At 42.0% G+C, this 24,003-nt stretch overlaps 2 protein-coding genes and 1 long non-coding RNA gene across 6 annotated transcripts in view; 1 reads left to right on the top strand and 2 right to left on the bottom strand.

The window, feature by feature from the left end:
• LOC145451150 (uncharacterized) overlaps positions 1-24,003 on the top strand; it is a 48,571-nt gene that overhangs the window by 8,127 nt on the left and 16,441 nt on the right. The gene's annotated exons all lie outside the window — the stretch shown is intronic.
• LOC145451125 (uncharacterized) lies at positions 14-6,576 on the bottom strand. The gene is made up of 3 exons (XM_080329619.1): positions 4,368-6,576; positions 1,946-3,250; positions 14-710 (listed from the first exon to the last, which is right to left on the bottom strand). Exons 1-3 carry the CDS (start codon positions 5,962-5,964, stop codon positions 643-645), a joined length of 2,970 nt encoding a protein of 989 aa, XP_080185745.1. The 5' UTR covers positions 5,965-6,576; the 3' UTR covers positions 14-642.
• Positions 8,321-24,003, bottom strand: part of LOC145451120 (uncharacterized) — a 39,745-nt gene continuing 24,062 nt past the window's right edge. For all 4 annotated transcript variants that reach the window (XM_080329612.1, XM_080329610.1, XM_080329609.1 and 1 more), the window contains 2 exons: positions 15,773-23,489; positions 8,321-9,708 (listed from right to left, as the gene is read on the bottom strand). In XM_080329612.1, coding sequence (XP_080185738.1) covers positions 9,386-9,708; positions 15,773-23,489 — 8,040 coding nt within the window. In that variant the 3' untranslated portion in view covers positions 8,321-9,385. The remainder of the gene's footprint in view (positions 9,709-15,772; positions 23,490-24,003) is intronic.

The raw sequence follows: 24,003 nt of genomic DNA, 5'->3' as shown, positions 1-24,003 counted from the left end.
AAGACATAAACGCTTCCGCAGAATGTATAATCTTTAGATATCCAAATTGCAATGTTGGCTTCTAAACTGATGAAGTGCAATTAGTCTAATCACAAAACTCGTTGAACAGAGGATCAAAGTAGTAATATTCTGTACTCAAGTAGGCGTTGCTGCAGAATTATTGTCAGATATCTACTTGATTTCAAGCCATGTCCACTGTCCAATTACTCAATTAGTTCAAGTAGGAAATGCAAAAAAAAGAGAAATACTGAAGTAGATTGGGACGAGATGGGTAACAGTTCTCAAAATTCAATGGTACATCTTCGCTACTGCGAGAGAATGACTGATAGCATAGCAACAATTGGTGCAACTTTACAAGTCACAAAACAAGTTATCGCCATGCAGGGCCTGCATTACCCAATTTCACTCATGACCGAAGTACGTCACTTGATTTCAAAAACTGTCCATGTGGTAGCATAGACGAGCTAAGTATTTACCGTAGGTAGTTAGATAGAATTTTATATTTCTACTAAGTAGAAGTAGCGGTTTCAAATTAGTAAAAAGTAACTATTCTGGGCTTAGTTTGTCTAGAAAAAGTCAAGACTGTTGAGTAAATAGTGCAAAGCGGGCAAACCTACTTTATACTTTGAAAGTAGTACTTCTTTACTGACCACCTTCGTAGGAGTGAGGGTACCACGTGAGTGAGTAGTGAATGTAGTGCCACATGAGCCCTTTGAAAAAGCATTAGTATCTCGTTACTGACCATCAAGTAAGTATAGCAAATAGGAGAAATCTAGATGAGGGCACGCATTCAATGACACTTCGCCGAGGGACAAATTCTGTCCATAAAAAAGGCATAGAAGCACAATACATGTGTAATAAGCGCAAATACAAAATGCATCGGTATCAAAACTAGATCTACGCATAAACAGCAACAAATACAAGCCAGTGTTGGGATGACTCGAGTCATGACTTGACTCGAGTCACCTTTTTCGTATGACTTGACTTGACTCGAGTCAGTTTGCTAAAATGACTTGACTTGACTCGGCGTATCAGAAATGTGGATTGACTCGTGACTCGAAGCAAAATTCACGAGTCAATTTCAAGTCATCAAGTAATCGGTGTCGATAAAATTCAGTGTATCTTGCATATGGTCGGATTGTTCGCGAAATGCTGGTGTAACCCTTGAGAGCGACCAATCATTCAATGATTGTGCGTTTTACTTAGCCTCCATTGTTCTCTCACACATAGTTGACCGCAAACGAAGTGATCCAAACTTACAGCTTACGTTATCATTAACTAGTATAGTAAAATAATTGAATAACATAATGTCTATTTCTATTCTCTGTTCTTACCTTAAACAAACCTCTTGTTTTATTGAAATCGAATTCGAATATAGTTTATATAGTCCTCAACCATTGGCGCCCCTCGAATTGTATCATATCAATTTGTAAATGGGTAATGTAGTGCATCTTATCAATACGTTTCTCTATTCTCTATTTTGGCAGGTAACTATAAACTGAGGCTGTGCAATTAGGCTACTTCCGTAGTTCAGCAGTGCTACGTATATGTGAGCGATACAGCGCTTTCTTACGTGTATATTTAACTATATATTCATTCTTTGGTTCAGAATCAATGACCACTAAATCTGTAATTCAGACAGCTAGCAAAATGCAATGACGTAATCATGCCTCATACTTCAAAAAGGCAACTTGACTTGAATTGTGACTTGACTCGTGACTTGACTTGACTTGACTCGACTTGACTCGAATCACCTCCAAAAATCGAGTGACTTGACTTGACTCGAGTCACCTTCGAAAATCGAATGACTTGACTTGACTCGAGTCAAAATGTGCAATGACTCGAAATGACTCGTGACTCGAAGGTAGTGACTTGATCCCAACACTGATACAAGCTGCAGGAAATAATTTAGACGTTCCTCGTCACTTCGTGTACCCAAGCTTACTCGCTGGATCCAACGTCGGCATTCCAAAGTATGTTTTCGGACCGTCCCGCGGCATACGGTTTTTCTTCTTGATGCTTCTCGATTCGTCCTGCGAATCTGTATCCTCACTGAGAATATCGCTGAGATCCTCCGACATACGAACGTTGCTCATCTCGCTGACGTCGGAAGGCAAGTACGAACTCACCGAGTCCGACCTACGAACGGGGCTGACCGGTTTTTCAAAGTCAGACGACAAAGACTCCAGAGACGCGTGCCGCTGCCTGCGTCCCGGACGCCTGTACATTCGTCGCATTCGGTCTTTCGAGGATTCGGGAGAAGAAACCGGCGAATACCTCCGGCTGGTTGGAGGCGACGGGGTGAATCTAGACGGTTTAGGTGCGGGCGGATCCCGTCTGCCGAGCATCGACGATTCAGTAGCATCCGGAAATGTCACTTCTTTACCGGAAGATTTCTGTGTCGTAACAGCGGATTTTCCAGTAAGACTCACCTTACTAGGGTCCGGAAAGCTGCTCCCTATGCTGTCGTCTGTATTGATGGATCTGCCAACAGGCGAGTCGCACTGAATTGGCTCGGGCGCCGTACCAGTCCCTAACCTTATACCACGTTTGTCTTCGTTGTGAGATTTTGCGGGGCGGGCCGTGATCACCGATCCGTAAGAAGCGCTTGAGGTGTCATGAGCCTCGTCAGACGTAACCCCTGACTTTTGACCTTGCTGCTTCTCTGTTCGACTTTCCGCTCCTGCGCTCGAGCGTGGCACGGCTGCTGTATTTGCAGTTTGATCAGGGCTAATATTGTGAGAGTCGTCAACACTGTCTTTCAACACTAACGATGATGCGACCGGCGTTGGGTTTGCAGACCACGTCTTGTCATCCTCAAAATCGTCAGAGTATTTGTACATGTCGGAAACTGCTTCCGATCTGTCGAGGCTTTGCGAGATGGTCACGGTTTTCTTGCCACGTCCGACCTTAACTATCGATCCTGTCTTGCTTTCCTTATCGGACTCCGAATCCTCATCATAGTATGATCCTTTCCGGCGATGCCTCTCCAGTAATCTGTCCCTGTCGCTAAACGTCGACGCCCAATCCGGGTCGTCGTCTTTGCCGATTGTGAATTCTGTCGACGCCGTCGGCAAATGGATTTCGATGCTGCGCTGGCTCTGGCGACTGTGTGCTCTCGGCGTGCCGATGTCTTTCACGATCATGAGCTCCTGGATGAAGTCGTCGTCGTTGTCTTCGTGCGTTTGACGAGTGTCGGGCGAGATGTGGTCGATAGAAGGCACGTCGAGATCGGTGCCTTCTTCGTATCCTGAGAAGAAAGAAGCGCGTGATTACTACGACTGGGCATAATAGAGAACCTCTGTGATTTGATTTTGAATCGAGAAGTAGACGTCGAGTCCGGTATTCGAGTTTCACTCATTATGGCGTCAGAACAGTGTGAATGATTTAAAAAGTTCAAACATGTACTTTTATGTGACCAAAAATGCCAGTTCTACATCGCAGCAACGATTATTTGGTATTTTTTTGCTATGGAAACTTTTTGCAGTGGAAAATAGTATCGGAACCATAATTCTCATTGATAAATGAACTCTTAGTGGCAAGGAGCGCATAATTTCAGTATTCCAAAAAATCATCACTCACAGCTCGACTCGATTCATTAGAATTATTGCTCCATTCAGATTCGAGTACTCAATCACTGTGCCAGGGATAGGTTTGGATTAAGATCAGGGTTCGCCAACTGCGGAATTCACTGGTAAGGCGGTAACCATGTATGCACTGTATATTACGCTGAATGATCATGATCATGGCTGAAATGCCGGGAGTCGGGACGACAATATCTGTGAGGATATAATCTTATTTGACATTGACCAGCAAGCCGGAATCAAAGCCGCAGGAAAATTCTGCCAGTGAAGTACCGTGGCGATTTCCAAGACAGCACTATTCCTCCGGTAGAAATAGAAAACCGATGAAGTGACTAGTAAACATTTAGGAAATTTTTAAAATAGGTCGGGACTGTATGTGTGGCACAGTTATCTGTCAATTGCCAGCAACGACTTCCAAGTTTGCAATACGCATTTCGATTTCAGAATGGTGCCGCTACAGCCTACTATATATATTCATGAAAGTGATACTGATACAGGGATTGTTACAAATGCATTTTAGCGATGAAAACACAACCAGTACAGGAAGAAGTACTAGCAGACCTACAAAACATACTCAAGTAATCGCAAAGACAAGTGGTAGGGCCTACTTCGCTATTCACCCTGTAAGGGCTGTAGTTGGTTTTTGATGGAGTTGGGGATGGTAGTAGAAAACAATCTCTATACGGTATTAAAGGCGTTTTCACTCAGGGCTGCCACAATATGCAGTTCCACCGGAACTGTGTCATTAGCACTCAATAGCCATAAAACAGAATTCTTTCTTACCTCCCATTTTTCCCATGTACACAGTCTGGGGTCGAACATCATTAACAGCTCTCCTGTACATGCTATTGTCAGGTCCACAAGCAGTTGAAACCAATCTTTTCTGTTTTGACGGTCTTGGAGTCTTGACATTATAGGTACGTCCTAGTGCTGAGCTGGTAGATTTATGAGGCAATGATTCCGGGATTCTAGACACAGCCATTTCAGAGTTCTTTATTCTGTCCTTATTCAAAGCCATACGGAGACGCATAGTGTTTGTTAGACCAAATTTCAGCGTTCCCTTAGGCTTTGATGATTTTTCCTTCGATGAATAATTATTCATTGCAGAAAGTTTCAGGGAACGTTTTTTCACAGATGGTTTGCGTTTCTCATCTTTTTTCGGTTCAATCAGTTGTTTTTTCTGTCGAGTTGACGCTCTCTCATTATCACCTAGCCCCAGTCTGGTGACTTCTTCGACGAGTGCTCTTAACACTGGAAAATTTGCCAATGCACCTGTGACATCATAATTTGAAGTCGCCTCTTTTTGCGATTGTAAGCCCACAGCATCCTCATCAGGTGGTTTTGAGGTTACAGGGACTTTACTAATTCCTCTTTCTGACTTCCTCTGTAGGTCAGCTAGCGTAATACTCTGGTCATACCGTTGTTGAAGAGTTTCGGAATTGATTTGGTGCTGTTTGAGGAGTAACTCCTTTTCCATTGCATCTGACCTTTTATCATAAAATAGAGCAGGGGGACAGTAGGTGTTCTCTTTTGCAAATCCGTCTTCATAATCTGGTATGTGGTACTGAACAGATTTGGAATACTTCTGCATAATTACAGTTTGTGTCGAGCCGGATATAAGGACTGTTTTGTTGCGACCCGCATTTTCTTTGTCTTCATCGCTAGCATGATCTTTATTTGCAGAATGAGCGTCATCAGTTCTATCTTTTTGGGATTTACACGATTGCTTTCGCAACTCATGTTCAGCGCTATGGTGCGAATGCTTAATATTCGTGGGAAACGGTATGTGATTATGCACCCCTGGTTTGGCGATGTTAGTAACATGCTGAAGCATATTAACACCCAAGCTGCTTAACCTCACACCCATTTCCGCTTCCCCAACTTTACTTCCCATCAAATTATACAGTGGAAATACATCTCGTTCTCCATGTGAACACGGAGTCTCTATCCCATTCAACGAGACTGATTTTACGATCTTTCTGATTGTGCTCTCAAGACTCAGTGCAAAAGAAGCTACAAGCTTTGGAACCTCTGGTAATACGTCCAGCACCAATATATAAACGGGAACAGTCAACAATTTCTGCTCGAGACTTGACAATTTAATCTTTATCAACATTGATTTTCCTTGAGTAAAAGCATATGTGCCGGTACTGTGTTGAAGCTGAACGAGTTGTGGACTCTGTGCCAATGTCTCAGGTTCCTGCTGAGAGAGGGATGTAATCTTCTGTAATTCTTCATCAGTGAGAAATGGAAGGTCCATCGTCGGATAGTCCAGCATGCGAACACTGACTTTTGGCACTCGGCATACAATAGCCTGCTTTAGATATATCGTCTTTACCGCCACCTCCAGGGAGAAGAGTGACTCATTTTCAGTTGACATCTTGGTCGCCAAGACTAAGGCGTAAGCTGTTTTTTTGAAAACAGACTGAAAATGTAATTATGAAATCTCATTTCTATCAAAGATGGTTGAACGGGTGTTACATTTTTCAAATAGAAAATACCCTTGCCACACTTCAAGGATATAGGTTACTGAACTCAATTTAATCAATTGTTACTGTCATTTCTATTCTTCAAACCAGGGTTGTAACCAAGTCACAAGGTTCCGAGTCACCAGAAAATCAAACTTTTATAGTTTTGACTCGAGTGAAGTCGAGTCATTTTCAATTTACTACCGAGTCAAATCCGAGTCAGTGAGTAGAGGGTCGAGTCAGTTCAATCTAGTTCAACCCACTGTTTTCAACCATGCTCTAGTGATATGATAGAATTGCTCGCATTCATAATATAGTAATTTTCCTCAGTCCTAACAGTTTCTGGCCCTGTTTTCCAAGTAACGGTAAATACCAATAATGTGGTGAAATGGTGACTTTACTATTCTTCAAAGTTACAATGAAATGTCTGTCTTGGTCGTCCTAGTCTCGAGTCATATGACTTGGTTCGAGACTTCGAGTCAATACAAAAGTTGACTCGAGACGAGTCAATATTTATACATATTTGAAAAAATGGCTTGAGTCAAGTCGAGTCACCAAAATATGGTGACTCGAGTTATGACAACCCTGCTTCAAACCAACGTGTGTACATCATCAATTTCACTTATAGAGATCATGGGGTGCCAGACTGGAATCGGTACCAGTAGTTGTTTTCGACAACATGTTGTGCGTGACAGACGGATTTCTCGTGTGATTGGAAAATTAATTTGCGTGACGGAAACATTTTTCGCTTTGTTCGGTGCTGAATTACCTGTTAAACGATACAATGTGCGAAAATAGACCTGGTGTACGCCATACTAGGGTATACTACGCCGTATATTCGCTGTTGCGCAAATGCCACGCTGGCTTGTGTTCATTGTAAAGCGCAATCGCCTTATTCGCGATCTGGACTCTGGTATCGCTTTGTGACGTCAGCATAATTCATTAATCGGTGTGATCAGACGTAATTGCTCGCGTGACGTTGCGCGTGCCGTTGCCACCGATTCCACTCTGGATGGGGTGACAGCCAGACTGGAATCGGTGGTTGTTTTCGACAACATGTTGTGCGTGACAGACAGATTTCTCGCATGATTGGAAAATTTCATCCGCGTGACGTAAATATTTTTCGTTCTGATTCGATACTGAATTACTTATTAAACGACACAATGTGCCAAAATAGACCTGGTATACGCCGGACTAGGGTTACGCTATATAAAGTAAACTTTTAACAGTTACGCCGTAGGCCGTATATTCGCTGTTGCGCAAATGCCACGCTTGCTTGCATTCATCGTAAAGCACAAGCGCATTATTCTGGATCTGGACTCTGGTATCGCTTTGTGACGTCAGCATAATTCATTAATCGACGTGATCAGATATAAATGCTCGCGACTCGCGTGACATCTGACATTGTGCGTGCCGTTGCCACCGATTCCACTCTGGGGTGACAGCAATGACAGGGTGGCCCGATGCAACATAATTCATCAAGGTACACTATTTATAATTGAGCACAACACGATTTAATTGCGCTACTATTATATCAAACAGTCATGTCACCACTCACCACCCACTAGGTCGGGATATCACGAAATAAAGCCTACTCTGACAGTCCCTGACTCAACTATAACACATAAATATACGAAACGAAAAAGATTTCTCCACGTTAGGCGGTACTAAACGTCGAAACCTACCTAAACATGTTTATTTTAGGAGGAATGAATAAAGAGGATTTCTCAAAATCGTTCTCGTACACGACTCCCGACGCTGAATATGAATACCGCGAACGTTTGTTTATAAAATGAAGCAAACCGACGCGTTCCTTTGATATGGCAATAGTGCAGTGAAGCTTGACCGTGACCCAGCGAACCGCAAGGTGGATCTTCTCCTGATAGTCTTCACTTCACATATTTCATCGTAGCTTATAATTGATGTACACTTGTACAGCCTTATGTCGTGTTTACATCTCATAATAATATTAAAAACAAACGAATTAGAACATCGACTGATTGACGGCACGCTGACACGTTTTCCTCATGCCACTTACTTCAAGTTCTAGCCTAGGCCTGTGGCCCCCAACCTTTTTATGATCGCGACCCAATTTCTGATTTCAAAACGTTCAACGACCCACCACTACATTTTGTAAACTGCAATATATAGACTGACTGACTGGTGCTACATTGCCTGGCTGGCAGTGTAAAATCAGTGGTGAAGCTCTTTGCAATTCTCAACTCTTGAAATCTATAAACCTGTATGTAGCCTAACAACATGTTTCCGTACGAGACATGGCATGAAACCTGCCTATCTAGCATTCATATCGAAGTAGGCATTATATTCGATAAGGGAATATTGACATTAGAAGTATATACAAGAGTTAGGAGAGAGAACATATTGTAAATACTTATCAAATACATATAGGCCAATAAATATCATTAGAAAAGTCAGACATCGATTTATTGTTTGTTTTTGGGGTATTCATGGTGTTTGTCGACTACTATGGTCATTTACACCAGGCCGATATTCTTCTTATTTTCCGTAACTGCCGATTTATAGCACGACCCACCTCTAGGTTTTTGTAAGACACCGCTGACGCGGATGAGGTGGCGAGGAGGAGCCTATATTTATCATACGTCGAACCGTAACTACTTATTTGATTAGACTATTTTGCAACGATATAGAGGTGAATATTATCCAAGTCGTACATCTACATCCACTTGAAGAATAGTTATTTATCAAATGAAAATTCATTGGACTTGTTACTTCCAAACGACCTATACTTTAAATAATATTGGTAGGTATACCATTTTACATGCAACGAAGAGGATATATTATCTAATATATGTTCCGTAATACTTGTATAGAGTAACTAATAGATGATAACTTGTGCAGGTGCACTATAAATATTGACTGTGACTTTCATATGAATTATAAAGGGCTTGATGTTTAATATTCAAAGCATATAGACTACATATAAACTTACAAGGAAATCGAAATACAGTGTCAGTTGAGGTGAATGCAATATACTGGTTGAGTTAGAGTGATGCCAAGTCGATATATGCATCAGTTATGATGGGTACAAGCTAAGAATATGTGCAGAAGTCGTGGATGGAAAACAGATACTTTCAGATGTCATACGAATATGGCTATTTTAAATTGAGCCAGAAGTATGAAAAAGCTCCAGATTCAATTGTGCATATAAGTGAACTCCATAAAAGTCTCAACTTCGAAGAAAATTAGACATGGACTGGAAGAGAAAGTCAATGTACCGAAGTGGTCAGCATGATGTAGATGTGCTTCACAACCCTTTCTCCAGGAGTAAAATGACAGCTTTGGTACAATTCGCTAGGTCTCACTGGTGGCTGAATCAATGCTGCTGCGGTTACTTCTCCGAATGTTACGCACGCTACCACTTTTGTATTTTTCAATGTACTTGGTTAGTTGTTCTCCTTCGTGAAGTGGCAACAGAAGAAGATTTGTCTCTTCATCAAAGAGGCATCTTTCCATCAAATCCAAATAAGTAAGATTTTCCTTCGTGTTTGGATCGAAGAATCCTTTTGTATCGTCAGAAGGATCTTCAAGTATTTTCTGCAATCTCTCGTCAAATAGACCTCGCTCGTAAGCGACTTCAACCGGGAGTCGATGATTCGCAACGGGGTCGATAATGCCTGTAAAAATGAGTGCAGGACATCTGATCAGGATATAAATATTTATGAAATCAAAATAACAGTTAGACTCAGAAATGTCTATAAGGTAGCTGTGAGATAGTCTGGTGCTGTTGCGTATAAATGTATTGAAGCAGGTAGATTTACAACAGTCTGATATGTTGAATGAACACCAGATTACCTCGCAACTATATCTAAGACACAAGTTGATTAATGAAACCACGACGACGTGCATATAACTACAAGCCGAGGTGGTCAATAGTCACTATAGGTACTCGAGTAGAAGCAGAAGTAACGCCGTCAATTTCCACTCAAGTAAAAGTAGAAGTAGCGATTTACAAATAAATGGAAAAGTAAGTAGCTTATGTCTAGATTTGCATAGAAAACTGTCCATGCAGTAAAAGTAGAAGTAGTCTAGAGTCTAGTCTAGATCATAACAACTTGAGGAATTACTGCAAGTAGACAAAATCTACTTGAAGCAATTCGGTACTGAGCACGTATACCAACCAGGTAGGCTACTAATAATCAACATGAAAGCTTGAAGTAAATCCACGTCTTACACCAGGGGTAGGCAAACTTTTGAGCTCGCGGGCCGCATTATATAAAATTGGGATTATAAACCAAAACGCAATATTGGTATTTGATTATATAGTGAGAACATGGAGATAAAATGTATGCTTATGTAAAACAATACTAACATTGCTTTAATGATATCGTACGCGCGTCAGAAACAGTGGCGAGATTTTTTAGGCTGGTCGACCTCAATAACCAATTTGTCAAAACTATAGAGATGAAAGTCGGTTTTCCCGATTCTTAGAACAGGATTGAAATTTAAAAATGTGAAAAGCGATCTGTTCATAGATTTACTAATTCCACTTTCGGTTCAGTTCCAGGACACACAATGCTGACAGCATCATAACCATGTTAGCTTCTACTATGTGTAGATAAAATATAAATACCCCAATTCGACGCATACAGAGAACGAATCTGCCTAAGACACGCGCGAATCATTTTTAATAAGCAAATCACTGAAATAATTAAAACTGGAGTGGCCAATATGAAATCACACTCGTGATCCGAATCATGCCAATCTCGTTTAGGATTTCTGTGATGTTTAGCAGTTGAAACCTTTCAAACTGCGCCGGCCTTGAGATCAGGCTGTCGCGCCAGAAATTGAACATAAATAGCTGGTTCGTGGTACAGAACTTGAATATAGCTTTCAATACAACATCCATTGTAGCAGTATATTTATTAAACTCGAAGACTTTTCGGGTGCCTCTTTTCAAGAGTTATCGGCACACTAAAGGGATTTAAACAGATTTAAAAGCAAAACCAAAAAGGCAAAGTATGACGCAACAATCAAAATCACAGACCATGAAATTCGCATCGTATCAATGGCAACAATAACAAACTATGAAGTATACGGACATACGGTACTATAGTAGCAGCACAATTTGTAAATAAACAATTACACGCACGGAACAACACGCACTAATGAGAAATTTGTAGGTTATAGAGGAAATCTTTCTGTCTGCATAAAATAGGTTTGCTCAACTGGATAATAGTAGACTCCAACACTTTTAAATGAAACACAGACCTACCACGCGCAATGACAGTGAACATATTGTCATCATAGTGCTGTGCACAGGCAAGGTTTTCGCTCAGATGCTGACCGATTGACGAAGCATATGCTTGGTAATCATCATAGCAGTCTGTTTTTGCAGCCAATTTGCACTGACGTGTGAGCTCCGTGCGATCATTTGCGCATGTTTTTGACCGAATCAATTTTGGGATATGCTGCTTAATACGCTCAAACAATCTTTGAGATGTACGTCCTACATACCTACTATCACAGTGGCACTTGTATTGGTAAACAACATTACTTGCATCAAAGGCAGGAAGTACATCTTTTCGAGAGTTGGGTAACAAGGGTTTCGTCGTGTACACTACATGCGTGTTAACGCTGTAGTAGCAACGGTGAACAGCCGATTTAATAAGCTTTTCAAATCGGCTAGACACGTTACCTAGCCAAGGTAGGTGTAAAAATGCCGGGCATTTTTCTGGGCCATACTTTGGAGCTGTATCCGATTTTTTCAATACCCTAGAGATGGAGCATTTTAATATGTGGTCCGGATAGCCATTTTTGGAGAGAATCAAGTGGATATCATCCAATTCGCGTGACAGTTTTTCCGGTGAGCAAAGGCGCAAGGCGCGATTAACGAGAGATGAAATGAGGTTTAATTTACGCCGCTTCGGGCAGAATGAATCCCAACGAATATAATGACCAGTGAAAGTAGGTTTTCTGTACACCGACGTTAAAAACGTTTGTCCTGATCTCTCTACTAAGACGTCTAAAAAGGGAAGGGCAGCATCAGTTTCCTTTTCCACGGTAAATTGTAGAGCTGGATGGAGACAATTCAATTTTTCGAAGAAATTATTACACTCTCGCTCATTTTTAAAGGCAACAAAGGTGTCATCGACATATCTAAAATAGAGGAGAGGTTTTGCGACGTTTTCAAACAATTTCTTTTCATGGTATCCCACGAATATATCGGCCAGACTAGGTCCCAACGGTGAACCCATCGAAATACCATTGCATTGACGGAACATCGTGTCATTAAAGCTGAATTCAACGCTACTAGTAGCAGTTTGCAACAATTCAAGAAATATTTCACGCGGTAGTTTCGGAGGCTCGAGCGTGCCATCATAAAGCGCGTCTGCGCAGATTTCGAAAGTTTCCGACAATGGTACGTTAGTAAAAAGACTTTTCACATCAAATGAGCTAAGAAATACATTGGACGGATTTAATTTGGCGCGTTTTAATTCGTCTACAAACGTGAACGAGTCGCGAACGCAGTGGTGCGTATACAAGGATCGAACTGGCTCAATGACGGTGTTAAGCCATTTGGCTAAATTATGCTGTGCCGATCCACACATAGACAATATGGGGCGAAGAGGTACGTTATCTTTATGTGTTTTCGGTAAACCGTACATACGCGGCCGTTGTGATCCCGTTGGGCGTAGAGACTCGTACAGATTTGAGGGAAGTACTCCATCCTTCTTCAGTTTGAGAAGGCGACGCTGCAGCTTCATTTCTAACTTGCGCGTGTTATCGTTTTATTTCAAAATCGGTTTGGAAATTCGCCAAGTACGGGGAAGAAAATCATAGCAAATCTCTCTAGTTATAAACTCAGTGATATCGAAGAATTTGTATTGTCTCATGGATTGGATTTTTGTTTGCCTCCCAACAACGTCAAGAGAGAAGAAATATTCGCCGATTTCGAGGTATTAATTGGTCAACTACAACACCATAGACCATTATCTCCGGAATATTTTTCTGCGATGAAAGCTAAGCTCAGTGATCTTGCACATGCGTATTGTGGCACCCCAGTGGACGCCGGTGATTTTCTGATGAACAAGGATTGTCTTAAAGCCATCAAATCCTTACGTTCAAACGGAAAAATTTGCATCACAAAACCTGACAAAGGTTCTGGAGTTGTGATTTTGAACCGGGCAGATTACAACATGAAAATGGAATCCATTCTTCAAGATTCGTCAAAGTTCACCAACCTGGGTCCTGCCGACATGAACGATAACACGCGCAAGTTAGAAATGACGCTGCAGCGTCGCCTTCTCAAACTGAAGAAGGATGGAGTACTTCCCTCAAATCTGTACGAGTCTCTACGCCCAACGGGATCACAACGGCCGCGTATGTACGGTTTACCGAAAACACATAAAGATAACGTACCTCTTCGCCCCATATTGTCTATGTGTGGATCGGCACAGCATAATTTAGCCAAATGGCTTAACACCGTCATTGAGCCAGTTCGATCCTTGTACACGCACCACTGCGTTCGCGACTCGTTCACGTTTGTAGACGAATTAAAACGCGCCAAATTAAATCCGTCCAATGTATTTCTTAGCTCATTTGATGTGAAAAGTCTTTTTACTAACGTACCATTGTCGGAAACTTTCGAAATCTGCGCAGACGCGCTTTATGATGGCACGCTCGAACCTCCGAAACTACCGCGTGAAATATTTCTTGAATTGTTGCAAACTGCTACTAGTAGCGTTGAATTCAGCTTTAATGACACGATGTTCCGTCAATGCAATGGTATTTCGATGGGTTCACCGTTGGGACCTAGTCTGGCCGATATATTCGTGGGATACCATGAAAAGAAATTGTTTGAAAACGTCGCAAAACCTCTCCTCTATTTTAGATATGTCGATGACACCTTTGTTGCCTTTAAAAATGAGCGAGAGTGTAATAATTTCTTCGAAAAATTGAATTGTCTCCATCCAGCTCTACAATTTACCGTGGAAAAGGAAACTGATGCTGCCCTTCCCTTTTTAGACGTCTTAGTAGAGAGATCAGGACAAACGTTTTTAACGTCGGTGTACAGAAAACCTACTTTCACTGGTCATTATATTCGTTGGGATTCATTCTGCCCGAAGCGGCGTAAATTAAACCTCATTTCATCTCTCGTTAATCGCGCCTTGCGCCTTTGCTCACCGGAAAAACTGTCACGCGAATTGGATGATATCCACTTGATTCTCTCCAAAAATGGCTATCCGGACCACATATTAAAATGCTCCATCTCTAGGGTATTGAAAAAATCGGATACAGCTCCAAAGTATGGCCCAGAAAAATGCCCGGCATTTTTACACCTACCTTGGCTAGGTAACGTGTCTAGCCGATTTGAAAAGCTTATTAAATCGGCTGTTCACCGTTGCTACTACAGCGTTAACACGCATGTAGTGTACACGACGAAACCCTTGTTACCCAACTCTCGAAAAGATGTACTTCCTGCCTTTGATGCAAGTAATGTTGTTTACCAATACAAGTGCCACTGTGATAGTAGGTATGTAGGACGTACATCTCAAAGATTGTTTGAGCGTATTAAGCAGCATATCCCAAAATTGATTCGGTCAAAAACATGCGCAAATGATCGCACGGAGCTCACACGTCAGTGCAAATTGGCTGCAAAAACAGACTGCTATGATGATTACCAAGCATATGCTTCGTCAATCGGTCAGCATCTGAGCGAAAACCTTGCCTGTGCACAGCACTATGATGACAATATGTTCACTGTCATTGCGCGTGGTAGGTCTGTGTTTCATTTAAAAGTGTTGGAGTCTACTATTATCCAGTTGAGCAAACCTATTTTATGCAGACAGAAAGATTTCCTCTATAACCTACAAATTTCTCATTAGTGCGTGTTGTTCCGTGCGTGTAATTGTTTATTTACAAATTGTGCTGCTACTATAGTACCGTATGTCCGTATACTTCATAGTTTGTTATTGTTGCCATTGATACGATGCGAATTTCATGGTCTGTGATTTTGATTGTTGCGTCATACTTTGCCTTTTTGGTTTTGCTTTTAAATCTGTTTAAATCCCTTTAGTGTGCCGATAACTCTTGAAAAGAGGCACCCGAAAAGTCTTCGAGTTTAATAAATATACTGCTACAATGGATGTTGTATTGAAAGCTAAATTGAACATAAAAAATAATATAGGAAGTATTTACCTTAGAACAGTGGTTCTCAAACTTTTCACGACACGCCCCCTAATGATGGTGAAAGATTTCGCGCCCCCTCATCGTCACATCAAAAAACTCAACCAGGATGCTAGCAAACCTAACTGATATATTGATGGCGTGGAAGGTTACGACTGTGGATGAGAGATTTTTAAATGTGAAATTCAGAGTAAATACAGAGCAATAATTCTGAATCGGATGGCAATCGCGCGGAGCGCAAAAACATTTTCAGTTGAGCTCAGCGTCGCGCCCCCAGTTTGAGAACCACTGTCTCAGAATTATCATGGTGAAATATACTCTGAAAAAGTTTTATCATGTCCCTGTATTAATTGGATTTTTAGTACGCATTTTATCAATATTTTATAAAAGTTTCTTTAGACTCTTTCGGGCCGCACAAAACGGTGTTGCGGCCCGCAGGCCGTAGTTTGCCCACCCCTGTCTTACACATTATGCCTAGCATCTAAGCCTACTCGTGGGTAAGCTGGTGCGCTAGAAACTCTCGTAGCTTAGGATTTCCAATAAAAAACCTACCTCCAGTGGCAATTTGAGCTTCTAGCAGCCTGATACCATGGTTTTCAATAACTAGTTTCTTTTTCATGGCTTGAAATAGAGAAAGAGGTTGAGGTGATAGCCGCGACTTGTATCCGTGAACGGCGCGCTCGGCCCTTTCCAAAACAGCTTGGAACTGTCGGTCGACAAGGCTTTCTTTGACGGCCTCTTTCACGGACATTTTGTCGGCAGTGACAGGATTTATTATGCTACCAGTAGCGGCTTGAGCTTCCAATAAACTCAAAGCAGTCCCCCTACGGATGATCCCCTTCTTGCACGCGGCGTGAAGAGAAATTTTTTCGCCCGTTTCAACTTTCAAGATTCCCGCGATCGGTTCATTGCCTTTCAAATATTGCTTCAAGTCCTCTTGGACTTCCGCTTCAGTCACCTGACCGCTTTCTAGTTTTTTAACGGTAGACTCCAGCACCAGTTTTGCTCTTATTAAATCCAACAGTCTCACTGCTTTTCTCCACCCTGATGTGAGAACGATGTCATCACGGTTTTTAATCGGTGTTTTGGGCGATTCATCATCAGATGAGCTCGATGAGGATGACGTATTTTGGCGGGCTTCCTCTTCGCTGCCGCTAGAAGACGATGAGTTAGAACTGGAACCATCATGAGATGTTTTTGGCTCAAATTCTTCCTCGACTTTCTGAGAATATGAAATAATGTGGTCTTCGTCGGCAGTATGTGAACTACTCGATGATGATGACGATGAAAGTCTGGGGTGGGATTGTGAATTTTCTTCTATCCTTCCAGGTTCTGTTGACTTTTCCTCCGCATCAGAATTTGAACTGCTTGACGAGGACGATGCAGTTCTAGACCGAGGCTTCAAACTTTCTTCTGCCTTTTCAAGTTCTTTTGGCATTTCCTCGTCATCAGAATTCGAACTGCTTGACGATGACGATGCAGTTCTAGAACGAGGTGACGAACCTTCTTCTGTCTTTTCAAGTTCTTTTGGCTTTTCCTCATCATCAGAATTCGAACTGCTTGACGATGACGATGCAGTTCTAGAACGAGGTTTCAAACTTTCTAATGCGTTTTCAATTTCTTTGGGCCTTTCCTCGTCCGAATTCGAACTGCTTGATGATGACGATACAGTTCTAGAACGAGGTTTCGATCTTTCTTCTGCCTTTTCAAGTTCTGATGGCTTTTCCTCATCATCAGAATTCGAACTGCTTGACGATGACGATGCAGTTCTCGAACGAGGCTTCAAACTTTCTTCTGTCTTTTCAAGTTCTTTTGGCTTTTCCTCATCATCAGAATTCGAACTGCTTGACGATGACGATGCAGTTCTAGAACGAGGTTTCAAACTTTCTTCTGCCTTTTCAAGTTCTTTTGGCTTTTCCTCGTCATCAGAATTCGAACTGCTTGACGATGACGATGCCGTTCTAGAACGAGGTGACGAACCTTCTTCTGTCTTTTCAAGTTCTTTTGGCTTTTCCTCATCATCAGAATTCGAACTGGTTGATGATGACGATGCAGTTCTAGAACGAGGTTTCAAACTTTCTAATGCGTTTTCAATTACTTTGGGCCTTTCCTCGTCCGAATTCGAACTGCTTGATGATGACGATCCAGTTCTAGAACGAGGTTTCGATCTTTCTTCTGCCTTTTCAAGTTCTGATGGCTTTTCCTCATCATCAGAATTCGAACTGCTTGACGATGACGATGCAGTTCTCGAACGAGGTTTCAAACTTTCTAATGCGTTTTCAATTTCTTTGGGACCTTCCTCGTCCGAATTCGAACTGCTTGATGATGACGATCCAGTTCTAGAACGAGGTTTCGATCTTTCTTCTGCCTTTTCAAGTTCTGATGGCTTTTCCTCATCATCAGAATTCGAACTGCTTGACGATGACGATGCAGTTCTCGAACGAAGTTTCGAACTTTCTTCCGCCCTTTCAATTTCTTTGGGCCTTTCCTCGTCCGAATTCGAACTGCTTGATGATGACGATCGCGTTCTAGAACGAAGTTTCGATCTTTCTTCTGCCTTTTCAAGTTCTGATGGCTTTTCCTCATCATCAGAATTCGAACTGCTTGACGATGACGATGCAGTTCTCGAACGAGGTTTCAAACTTTCTAATGCGTTTTCAATTTCTTTGGGACCTTCCTCGTCCGAATTCGAACTGCTTGATGATGACGATCCAGTTCTAGAACGAGGTTTCGATCTTTCTTCTGCCTTTTCAAGTTCTGATGGCTTTTCCTCATCATCAGAATTCGAACTGCTTGACGATGACGATGCAGTTCTCGAACGAGGTTTCAAACTTTCTAATGCGTTTTCAATTTCTTTGGGACCTTCCTCGTCCGAATTCGAACTCCTTGATGATGACGATCCAGTTCTAGAACGAGGTTTCGATCTTTCTTCTGCCTTTTCAAGTTCTGATGGCTTTTCCTCATCATCAGAATTCGAACTGCTTGACGATGACGATGCAGTTCTCGAACGAGGTTTCGAACTTTCTTCTGCCTTTTCAATTTCTTTGGGCCTTTCCTCGTCCGAATTCGAACTGCTTGATGATGACGATCCCGTTCTAGAACGAGGTTTCGATCTTTCTTCTGCCTTTTCAAGTTCTTTTGGCTTTCTCTCATTATCAGAATTCGAACTGTTTGACGACGATGATGCAGTTCTAGAACGAGGTTTCGGTCTTTCTTCTGCCTTTTCAAGTTCTGATTGCTTTTCCTCACCATCAGAATTCGAACTGCTTGACGATGATGAGACAGTTCTGGAGCGAGATGTCGAACTTTCTAATGCCTTTTCAATTACTTTGAGCTTATCCTCGTTATCAGAATTCGAACTGCTTGACGATGACGATGCAGTTCTCGAACGAGGTTTCGAAATTTCTTCTGCCTTTTCAATTTCTTTGGGCCTTTCCTCGTCCGAATTCGAACTGCTTGATGATGACGATCCAGTTCTAGAACGAGGTTTCGAACTTTCTTCTGCCTTTTCAAGTTCTTTTGGCTTTTCCTCATCACCAGAATTTGAACTGCTTGACGATGACGATGCCGTTCTGGAACGAGGTTTCGAACTTTCTTCTGCCTTTTCAAGTTCTGATGGCTTTTCCTCATCATCAGAATTTGAACTGCTTGACGATGATGAGACAGTTCTGGAGCGAGGTGTCGAACTTTCTAATGCCTTTTTAATTACTTTGAGCTTTTCCACGTTATCAGAATTCGAATTGCTTGACGATGACGATGCAGTTCTCGAACGAGATTTCAAACTTTCTAATGCGTTTTCAATTTCTTTTTGCTTTTCCTCATCATCAGAATTCGAACTGCTTGACGATGACGATGCAGTTCTAGAACGAGGTTTCAAACTTTCTTCTGTCTTTTCAATTTCTTTGGGCCTTTCCTCGTCCGAATTCGAACTGGTTGATGATGACGATCCAGTTCTAGAACGAGGTTTCGATTTTTCTTCTGCCTTTTCCAGTTCTTTTGGATTTCCCTCATTATCAGAATTCGAACTGCTTGACGATGACGATCCAGTTCTCGAACGAGGTTTCGAACTTTCTTCTGCCTTTTCAATTTCTTTGGGCCTTTCCTCGTCCGAATTCGAACTGCTTGATGATGACGATCCAGTTCTAGAACGAGGTTTCGGTCTTTCTTCTGCCTTTTCAAGTTCTGATGGATTTTCCTCATCATCAGAATTCGAACTGCTTGACGATGACGATGCAGTTCTCGAACGAGGTTTCGAACTTTCTTCTGTCTTTTCAATTTCTTTGGCCCTTTCCTCGTCCGAATTCGAACTGCTTGATGATGACGATCCAGTTCTAGAACGAGGTTTCGAACTTTCTTCTGCCTTTTCAAGTTCTTTTGGCTTTCCCTCATTATCAGAATTCGAACTGCTTGACGATGACGATGCAGTTCTCGAATGAGGTTTCGAACTTTCTTCTGCCTTTTCAATTTCTTTGGGCCTTTCCTCGTCCGAATTCGAACTGCTTGATGATGACGATCCAGTTCTAGAACGAGGTTTTGAACTTTCTTCTGCCTTTTCAATTTCTTTGGGCCTTTCCTCGTCTGAATTCGAACTGCTTGATGATGACGATCCAGTTCTAGAACGAGGTTTTGAACTTTCTTCTGCCTTTTCAAGTTCTTTTGGCTTTCCCTCATTATCAGAATTCGAACTGCTTGACGATGATGAGACAGTTCTGGAGCGAGGTGTCGAACTTTCTAATGCCTTTTCAATTACTTTGAGCTTTTCCTCGTTATCAGAATTCGAACTGCTTGACAATGACGATGCAGTTCTCGAACGAGGTTTCGAACTTTCTTCTGCCTTTTCAATTTCTTTGGGCCTTTCCTCGTCCGAATTCGAACTGCTTGATGATGACGATCCAGTTCTAGAACGAAGTTTCGATCTTTCTTCTGCCTTTTCAAGTTCTTTTGGCTTTCCCTCATTATCAGAATTCGAACTGCTTGACGAAGATGATGCAGTTCTAGAACGAGGTTTCGAACTTTCTTTTGCCTTTTCAAGTTCTTTTGGCCTTCCCTTATTATCAGAATTCGAACTGCTTGACGATGATGAGACAGTTCTGGAGCGAGGTGGCGAACTTTCTAATGCCTTTTCAATTACTTTGAGCTTATCCTCGTTATCAGAATTCGAACTGCTTGACGATGACGATGCAGTTCTCGAACGAGGTTTCGAAATTTCTTCTGTCTTTTCAAGTTCTTTTTGCTTTTCCTCATCATCAGAATTCGAACTGCTTGACGATGACGATGCAGTTATAGAACGAGGTTTCACACTTTCTACTGCCTTTTCAATTTCTTTGGTCCTTTCTTCGTCAGAATTTGATCTGCTTGACGACGACAAAGATATCGAATGAGGTTTCGATCTTTCTTCTGCCTTTTCAAGTTCTTTTGGCTTTCCCTCATTATCAGAATTCGAACTGTTTGACGATGACGATACAGTCCTAGAACGAGGTTTCGAACTTTCAAATGGCTTTTCAATGACTTTGAGATTTTCCTCGTTATCAGTATTCGAACTGCTTGACGATGACGATGCTGTTCCTGAGCGAGGCTTCGAACTTTCTTCTGCCTTTTCGAGTTCTTTTGGCTTTTCCTCATCATCAGAATTCGAACTGCTTGATGATGTCGATCCAGTTCTAGAACGAGGTTTCGAACTTTCTTCTGCCTTTTCAAGTTCTTTTGGCTTTCCCTCATCATCAGAATTCGAACTGCTTGACGATGACGATCCAGTTCTAGAACGAGGTTTCGAACTTTCTACTGCCTTTTGAAGTTCTTTTGGCTTTTCCTCATCATCAGAATTCGAACTGCTTGACGACGAAGATGCTGTTCTAGAGCGAGGCTTCGAACTTTCTGCTGCCTTTTCAAGTTCTTTTGGCTTTCCCTCATCATCAGAATTCGAACTGCTTGATGATGACGATCCAGTTCTAGAACGAGGTGTCGAACTTTCTACTGCCTTTTCAAGTTCTTTTGGCTTTTCCTCATCATCAGAATTCGAACTGCTTGACGACGAAGATGCTGTTCTAGAGCGAGGCTTCGAACTTTCTGCTGCCCTTTCAAGCTCTTTTGGCTTTTCCTCATCATCAGAGTTCGAACTGCTTGACGATGACGATGCATGTGGTTTCTTTTTCATTTCAGCATTCTTCAACTGAAGGATCTCATTTTCCAGATCATCAAAGCTTGAGGTGGAAGATTTTCTCTGGATTAGTTCCTCAGCCTTATCCGAATCCATTCCGTCACTGGGTTTCTCTTGGTCACCTGCACTACTTTCAGCATCAGATGAACCACTAGAGGATGAGACATGTACATCATCCCCAGAACGGGAAGGATGATCCGATTCACTTGAGCTTGAAGACGATGACATCGATTCCATGTCTTTACTTGGTGTTGAAACTACTGGGACTGTCTGTCGTACAGCGATGTTTCTGGCGTCTTGGTATTTTTCTTCCCCATTTTCCGACGCACTAGAGCTAGCAGAGGACATTGATACTCTGTGTTCACTTGGTGACGTTTTGGTGTTAAGGAAATCAGCACCAGATGAATTTTCCTTCGTGTCCAATTCTTCGTTATCATTTTCAGAATCACTGGAACTTGATGATGATGACATCGATTCTGTCGCTTTGCTTGTCTTTACACCATCTCTCTCGTCAATATTGTCAGGTTCGCTAGAGCTTGAGGATGATGCCTTCGCGATTGTCTCTTGGTCAGGTTTGTCACTGAGTTTTCCGTCATTAATTTCAGAATCGCTGGACCTTGACGACGACGATCTCAATTCCCGCACTTTGGCACGCTTCGCCATATCTTTCTCGCTATCACTTGCAGTATCACTTGAGCTAGACATTGATTCTTCATCTTTACTATGTCGTGATACTACGTCGTCAGGTGCATTTTCTTTCACGTAGTCAGAAATTATATTGCGGGATTCTTTATCCGGATTGCTCGAGGTAGCAGTTTTTTCTTCGCCATCATCTTCTGAATCACTCGAGCTTGATGAGGATTCTTGATTATTCATGTCAGCGACTTTTCCGATGATTGGACGAGGTGACGATTTTAGCATATCGGAGTCTGAATCACTTGATGACGACGACTGTGATTTTTTGGAGATCTTTACGGGATCTGCTGCGGAAGAATGCTGCGGAGATGACGATTTCAACAAATCGGAGTCAGATTCCGAATCCCTATTGGATGTGTCCATCTTTAAATTCGATATATCTTCTTTTTTGACAGATTCCAGTGAAGCCTCAATTGAAACACACTTGCGGTCGTTATCGGAATCGCTACTAGAAGACGAATCAGAATGTGTTTGCTTAGAGATACTTTCTGAGTGCGGAGAAGGTGATGACTTAAGTTGATTGCTATCAGAATCGCTGTCACTAGATGAATGGTACTCTGAAATTTCAATTGAAACCGGCGCGACTATCAGTTCATCGCCTGTCTTAAGCGGAATTTGATATTCTGCAGACTTAATCTTTTCCTGTGCTATCGGTTCTTGCGCATGGATTATGTCATACTGTTGTTCTATATCTTCATCTGTTTCGGAGGCAGACGACGAAGAAGAAGACGAACCTTTCTCGGTGTTATGTATCTGTTTTGTTGCTCCTACCAAAAATGAATCTTGGTAGTCACTGCTGCTGGTGCTGCTGGACCTTGCAGGAGTTTGACGTTTGTCGTTTGAGTCGGAATCACTGGAGCTCGATAAAGATATTTTTGTGGAGATCTTCGGCGCTACTTCTGCATAGGGTTTGTCCAAATTCTCGGTACTGTCTCTGCTCTTTGCGCTTTCATATTCAGATTCCGATGAACTACTGGATGACGACTCGGCCGAAGCTACGTTGTCCTCGATTTTGATTGCTGGAGTAACCACGATATCTCGATCATCTTGATCCTGGATTGTTTTATCAGACTTGACCGAGGCTGGATTGCTTTTAGCATCTTCCGAATCGCTGCTTGATTTAGACTCGACTTCTTTTTTCAATGGTGTGACGGTTATAGGTTCATCTTCAGAACTTGACGATGACGATGATGATGCAGGCTTTGAAACAACTTTAGCCTCTTTAATTGGTGATGATGTTTCCAAAACCACAAAGGGATCAGTTGCGGTTGGGGTATGATCTCGATCATTATCGCTACTACTGGATGATGATGTGCTGGCATTGCGGGGAGGTTCGAGTTTTGTAATACTTGCCGAGAGTGGACTTACATGTTTACTCGTATGGTCATTGTCGCTCGATGATGACGAAGATTCCATCTATAAAAAAGTTTACGCAATAAATATCCATCTGATATATAACATCAGTGCACAAATTGTATTGCTGATTCCAGGGATATATAGAACTCTAGATCTTAAGTTAAATTTCTTTCTGCTCTGTAAATCTCATCAAGTTTGGAGTTTAGTCATACATTTCTATCTTTGGTCGGAGAAAATGCCATTACTAGCGGGCACCTATATTTGAATCTATTTGACGCAGCGTCTGCTGTTATGCGTAAGCCAGTGAGATTGATCATGCAATTGTATTTTTTCTGTCTGGTTGCCTGCGGGGAGGGGAGTGTATTCCGCTCCGCCGCGGGTCGCTTTAATAAAGTATCTGCATCAGTTATTGCATTGTGGATCATCAGCTATATAAGCAGGTCTTTTACATCAGTTGCAAATAGTAGCCGTAATCTGAGGTGCATCATTTGACTTGTAGGTGCCTGGGAAACTGGGATTCTACATTTGAGTTCGGTGACAGGCTGGTGTGTGGTGGTCGGCATGCTATTTACAT

This window comes from Botryllus schlosseri, chromosome 11 (assembly GCF_051294905.1).
Source record: "Botryllus schlosseri isolate E-star chromosome 11, Bs_hap1, whole genome shotgun sequence".
Taxonomy (NCBI): domain Eukaryota; kingdom Metazoa; phylum Chordata; class Ascidiacea; order Stolidobranchia; family Styelidae; genus Botryllus; species Botryllus schlosseri.
This window is presented reverse-complemented; position numbering and strand designations above follow the sequence as displayed.

Excerpts from the sequence above, each read along its gene's own strand:
- LOC145451125 (XM_080329619.1), bottom strand. The coding sequence starts at position 5,964 with ATGTCAACTGAAAATGAGTCACTCTTCTCCCTGGAGGTGGCGGTAAAG. Across the intron at positions 3,251-4,367 it reads GTACATGGGAAAAATGGGAG|GATACGAAGAAGGCACCGAT; the intron begins GTAAGAAAGAAT and ends CTTTCTTCTCAG. Across the intron at positions 711-1,945 it reads GCCGACGTTGGATCCAGCGA|GGCTCATGTGGCACTACATT; the intron begins GTAAGCTTGGGT and ends GCTTTTTCAAAG.